Source organism: Notamacropus eugenii, chromosome 3, assembly GCF_028372415.1.
Source record: "Notamacropus eugenii isolate mMacEug1 chromosome 3, mMacEug1.pri_v2, whole genome shotgun sequence".
In the NCBI taxonomy this organism is placed as follows: Eukaryota; Metazoa; Chordata; class Mammalia; order Diprotodontia; family Macropodidae; genus Notamacropus; species Notamacropus eugenii.
In genome coordinates, this window is record NC_092874.1 from 85,093,545 (window position 1) to 85,099,544 (window position 6,000).

General features: G+C 37.3%; 1 protein-coding gene across 3 annotated transcripts in view; it reads right to left on the reverse strand.

The window, feature by feature from the left end:
• The window catches only part of DYNC2I1 (dynein 2 intermediate chain 1), a 100,746-nt gene extending 95,015 nt beyond the window's left edge, over positions 1 to 5,731 (reverse strand). Inside the window, exons 1-2 of one of the 3 annotated variants that reach the window (XM_072652071.1) lie at positions 5,658 to 5,731; positions 4,249 to 4,427 (exon numbers count right to left, since the gene is read on the reverse strand). Coding sequence is in view for 2 of the 3 variants with exons in the window: in XM_072652073.1 (XP_072508174.1) it covers positions 4,249 to 4,269 (21 nt within the window). In the remaining variant the exon portion in view is untranslated. Of the gene's footprint in view, positions 1 to 4,248; positions 4,428 to 5,347; positions 5,624 to 5,657 lie in introns of those variants that run through there. The other 2 variants (XM_072652073.1, XM_072652072.1) reach the window with 2 other exon arrangements.
• Positions 5,732 to 6,000: the final 269 nt, after the last annotated feature.

Below are 6,000 nucleotides of genomic sequence, written 5' to 3' on the forward strand. Positions count from 1 at the left end.
CCTCCTAATTGGTTTCTTTATTGTGTTCTATCCTTTCTCCAATCCATTTTCCATACAGCTGTTATATTAGTATCCTTAAGACATAGGTCTGCTCATGCCATTACTCTACTAAACATTTTTAATGACTCCTCTTGCCTTTAGGATAAAATATAAGCTTGAGGAAATAAAGGAAAGGGGGGATAACAGAAGGAATGCACTAATATATAAAGGAGGAAGGAATTTTGCTACTTCCTAATTGGGGTGCATGAAAAGAAGAGTATACAAACTTGGAAAAAAGGGTTGGGGAATTAATAGACATCAGATTAGCCTCAATCTTATCTAAAATAGACAAAGGAGAATTGAACACACACATGTTAACAGTGACTTATATACAAGTAAGCAACACTGTAAAGAAAAATGACTTTGAAAGATTTAAAAATTGTTATTAAACAATGATCAACCATCTCCTCATAGGACCTACAATAAAATGTGTTAACTACCTCATGGCAGACATTACATAATGGACATAATGTGCCGAAACATACATTTTTGGATGTGGGCCCTTTGTAGATTTGTTTTGCTAGACAATACTTATTTGCTGCAAGACTTCCTTCCGCTCCTTCACTCTTTGTTGGGGGGGAGGGGAGAGAGAGAAAGGAATAGAGAGCTTAGGAATAGTGATGCCAAAAAAAAGAGAAAGAGCTGTAACAATTTTAAAATATACATAAGGAAGTTCAGAAGATAAAGAGGACAGTTTCAAAAGTAATAATGCAGAATTTATGATATATGCATATATTTATTTGTAAAAGCAACTGATGTGAAATGGAGATTCTTGATTTCATATATAATTTTTTGTGTTCTGAATGAATAAGTAAATAAATGAATGAACAAATAAATCATTTACTAAGTACATACTGTATACAAAACACTGTGCTAAGCATTGGAGAGAACAAACAGAAAAGACAGACAGTTCCCTGATCTCAAGAAGTTTATCTTCTAATAGGAGGACAACACATAGGAAAGGTTTCATTGCAAGCCAAATGGAAAAGTCCTCTGATCCTTAGAGTTCAGTAGCAAAGCAGACGTTAATACCCCTTTTTAAAATGTCATCATTTAGTGTCATTCTTCATAGGGATCTTAGATTCAGGGTCCTGGACTGGCAGCATCAGGGTGAAAATGTTATTTTCTTGGCATTCAAAATTTTTTAAAAAGTTCATTGAGTAGAAATTTACCTGTGCTTCACTCAGTTTGGTATGAAAATCTATCTTACACTACAGGAAAGTAGGGGGAAAGAGGATAAGACAGGGTAGGGGTGGGGGTGATGGTAGAAGGGAGGGCAAATGGGAGGAGCGGGTAATTAGAAATAAACACTTTTAAGGAGGGACAAGGTCAAAAGAAAGAATAGAATAAATGGGGGGCAGGATGGGATGGAGGGAAATATAATTAGTTTTTCACAACATGACTGTTATGGAAATGTTTTGCATGACTACACATGTATAACCTATATCGAATTGCTTGCCTTCTCCGTGGGGATGGGTGGAAAGGAAAGAAGGGAAAGAAATAGAAACTCAAAGTTTTAAGAACAAATGTTAAAAATTACTTTTACATGCACCTGGGAAATAAGACATACAGGCAATGGGGTATAGAAATCTATCTTGCCCTACAGGAAAATAGAGGGAAAGGGGATGACAGAAGAGAGGGGTGTGATAGAAGGGAGGGCAGATTGAGGGAAGAGGTAACCAGAATGCATGATGTCTTGGGGTGGGTGGAGGGGAGAGATGGGGAGAAAATGTAGAACTCAAAATCTTGTGGAAGTGAATGTTGAAAACTAAAAATTAATTAATTAGTAACATTTTTAAAAAAGAAATTTACCTGTGCTTTATAAAAATTCACTTTGGCATGGCAACAGTGGGAAAAATGGATTCGAGAAGGGAGATACTCTAGGTGGGGAGTCCTATTAAACAGAGGCAGCTGATGATATATAGTGGATAGAGTGGTTGGCCTAGAATCAGAAAGATCTGAATTCAAATCTACCTCTATGTACTTACTAGCTATGTGACTTTCGGCAAGCCACTTAATTCCTGTTTGCTTCAATTTCTCTCTAATATAAAATGGGAATAATAATACCACCTACCATACAGAGTTGTTTTGAGAATCAAATGGGATACATATAAAAAGCACTTAATGCCTAGAACATAGTAGGTGCTATATAAATGCTTATTCTTTTCCCTTTCCTTCCCATTCCTCCCAATTAGAAGACAATTTCCAACAGTCCAAGTGATATAAGCTGATATAAGATGGTTTGTTATGAGTAAAGAGAAAGGAAATAATGTAAGAGAATTATATAAGTAGAAATGACAAGATTTGGCATCTTATTAGAGATGTGACATGAGACAGAGTAATGAATTGAGAATGGCATGAAGGTTGGGAACCAGGGTGACTGGAAGGGTAATAACTGTACACTACATAGAAATAGATAAGTTTGGCCAGAAAGATTAATAATGAGTTCACCCTTGGACCAATTGAACTTATGCACCTTGAGATAACAAATATTTTTCATAAAGTCTTTAAATCTTGACAATCTAGTGGTGTTAAATCCACAGTAGTATGGAATTATAATTTTTATAATAGATATGATATGTGTAATTAATATACTGATAGATTAGATTTTCCAGAATTGCCTCTCTTGTGAGTCAGACTTACAATGCAGTTTAAAATGATAACTCAAACTTTGACAGTGTTCACAATCACTGCATGTGTACCTGAAGTGAAGGGAATGAAAGACTGTAGAACCCATTCCCATCATAGAACTCTGGTCCTAAGACCCACCAAGTAATGACCCCCAAACACTTGAACTTGGACTAGAGGACATCTGTACTTTAGTATTGAGGGGTTTGTGGGCTGGTCATGGGAAACTATTCTGGCCCTGGAAACGATTGTTTCTAATCCACCTTACCCCCTCTCTTGCCACTTGTGACTTACATGTATATAATCTCTATCTTCATTTCAGCCATGTGGAATTCTGATTAGGAGAATTCCTGATTTGCACATGTGTTCCTCATAATGAAACTAATTAATTACACGGCTACCTGATTACAGGCACTTTGTCTCTGACCTGCTGTTTCCTCACTCAGGTTAGAGACTGGCTTAGTAAAATCATGTTACAAGTAAGTACTTAAATCCCAGTTGAATAAAATGGCATGGAAATATAATAGAATTGAGCCAGTCTTTTCCTTTCTCTGGGTTTCAGTTTCCTCATCTGTAAAGTGAGGGCATTGAATCCAGTTTTTTCTCCCTTCTAGGTCTAAAATTTCTGGTCATGGAATCATAGAATCTTAGATTGGGACTGGACTTCAGAGGATTTCATTTAAAATCACACCTAAAAAGGAGTCCTCATTACCAAGAAGGTAGTTGCCTCTGCTTAAAGAGTGATGATCTCTGTTTGAAGACTCCCAGTGACTGAAAAGGAATTCACTTCTTCAGCCCATTCTATTTTTAAGTAGTACTAATTGCAAAGAAATTTATTCTTATATCAAGTTTTGCAGTTTCTACCCATGGGTCCAAATTCTGCCCTCTGTAGCTAAACAAAAAAATTCAAATCCCTTTTCCATATGATTGACTTCAAACACTTGAAAATGACTATGATGACCTCTTAAGTCTTCTTTTCCACTGGCTAAATACCCTCAGCTCCTTTGACTGTCCAAGGCGTGATGCTCTTTAGTCCCCTCAAGACCCTGGCTGCCCCTTTCTACCTAATCTAGTTTGTAAAAGTCCTTCCTAAAATATGATGCCCAGAACCAATCAAGTATAGTCTGACCTAGGATTATCAGTTCTCTGGTTCTCAACTCTTTTTTGGGGGATGGGGGGGGGGGGGCGTTTGCATAGGGACCTCCCAATGAGGAAATTTCCTCTACCAATCCAGATTGTCACCATTCTCTGCAATTTTGAGTCTTTAAGAGTTAACTGCCTGAGGTATTGAGAGGTTAAGTGATTTGTCTAATGTCATACTTGCACCCAGTATAGATTAGAGGCTAGCCTGGAACACATCTCCAGAGTCTAAGGCAAATTTTCTATCACTATGCCATTCTGGTTCTCTAAAATATAATCCCAGAACTAAATAATGCTCCAGATATGTTCTGATCTATCAGTCCTCTCTTGCATGTCAGTGCCTCTTGGGCACTAGGCTTCTACTGATGCATCCTAAGATCATATTAATAACCATCTACCAGGTCACACAACAATCATTCCTAGGGAGCTGGAAATACCTACTTGATTAACTGAGCCAGACATGAAAAGATCCACTCAGCTCCTTTTTTTTTAAGGTGGTAGTTCCCAGATCAGTCAGACTGCTAATGTTGAAGTCAGCCTTCTTTTCAACTTTTATATCAGGTTCACCCTTATCTCAGTCATTCATCATGTCCCTGAAAAGGAATCCTTCTAAAGAAAGCCTGAAGAGGATAAGAATGAGAAGGTGTGAGAAAAAAATGAGTCTATGAAAACAGGGTTATGGATGGCACATTAATAAAATAGCATATTATAAAGAAAACAAGACCTGCAAGTATGAGGGATTCAAAGAAATGCAGAAAAACCTCTATAAAATTATGTTTTTTTAAAAAGAGGCAAAACCAGGAGAATGAACAATGCTCTATAACCATATGAAAGGAAAAAGTGAGTGAGAATTAAAGACAAAAACCTCTAGGAATCTGAAGGGGAGGGAGCTTTTACAGTTATTCCCTCTACTGAATTTGTTAATTTAAATGAAAATAGTTGCTAAGGTACTTTAGTTGGCTGTACTGATATTTGATGTTAAATTTCTAATAAAACATTTATATTTTTTAAGGAAAAACAGGGCTAGCTATTAGTGGACTTTCTTTTTGGGGTTCAAGTTAAACCTGTTTGCAAGGATGGTGGGATGGCATGAATGAATCAAAATTAGCATAGTAAGTGATAGGGTATTCTCTCTTTCTCTTTCCCAGATATGTTCATTGTGAGAAGGGCTGATAGCTGAGGAAGACTGTTAAAAGGAGAAAGTAGGAAGGGAATATTGGGTTGGAGAATAGTGGCAACCTTTGACAAAAAAATTAGTCCTGGATAAGGTAGGATTTGTGGGACACAGCCTTCATTACAGGAGCCCTTATACTTGGAACTGTACACTTCTCTAGGTGACTGATATTCAAATTATGAACCTACATTCATACCTCTTTTAGAAAAATGGTTATTCATTCAAAGACTTATTTGTTTGTTTTTTTCCTTTTAATAAAACTTCATCCTGTTCTCAGTGTACTGGAGAGTACTGTGAACACCCGATCTCAGAATTCTAGGATAGGGCAATGTACCAAGAAAGTGAGAAAAATCTCCAAAAGCATACCTGTGCTCTTCATGTCAGGAGGGAGCAGCTGAGAAAATAATTACATTTTGGAGGCTCATCCTAGATGTACATTTAGATATATATCTTCTTTATTTGTATTCTCTGTCTATATTCTGTAATGTAATAGTTGAGCCTGGAAACACCCTGACTCTTCCACACACCCCAAGACAAAGAACAAACACCTTCAAAACTAGAGCAGTGAGCTACTACCCTGAAGCAGTTCCATATACTGCAGCATCCAAATGATCTCCTGCAGAGGGCGATGAAGCAGGGAAAGGACTACAAATTTTATAGGAAAAGGCAGACTTACTTTCACTCAGGTGTCACTGATTGTTTCCTTTTTTTGAGGTCACAGGCAAGGGAATGCTTGGGATTGGTTAGCAAGTTTCTCAGTGGATCATAGAAGTTTCCATTATAGAAGATTCTAGAGTTTCCATTAGAAGGTGAGGGTGTGGTTGGGGCAGGGAAGATATTGGCAAAGAGGTAGAGCAAAAATGGCCTGTTGTAGAAAAGGCTGTTCCCGGATCTCATCCCCACACAGGGGAGGTTTCCTGAACTGTCAAAATTGTAGCTTCCATTACATTCTTATTCTTTCCTTATAAAAATGCAATAACATTTTAGAGCTCTTTGTGTCCTTTCTACTTTGTTTAAAT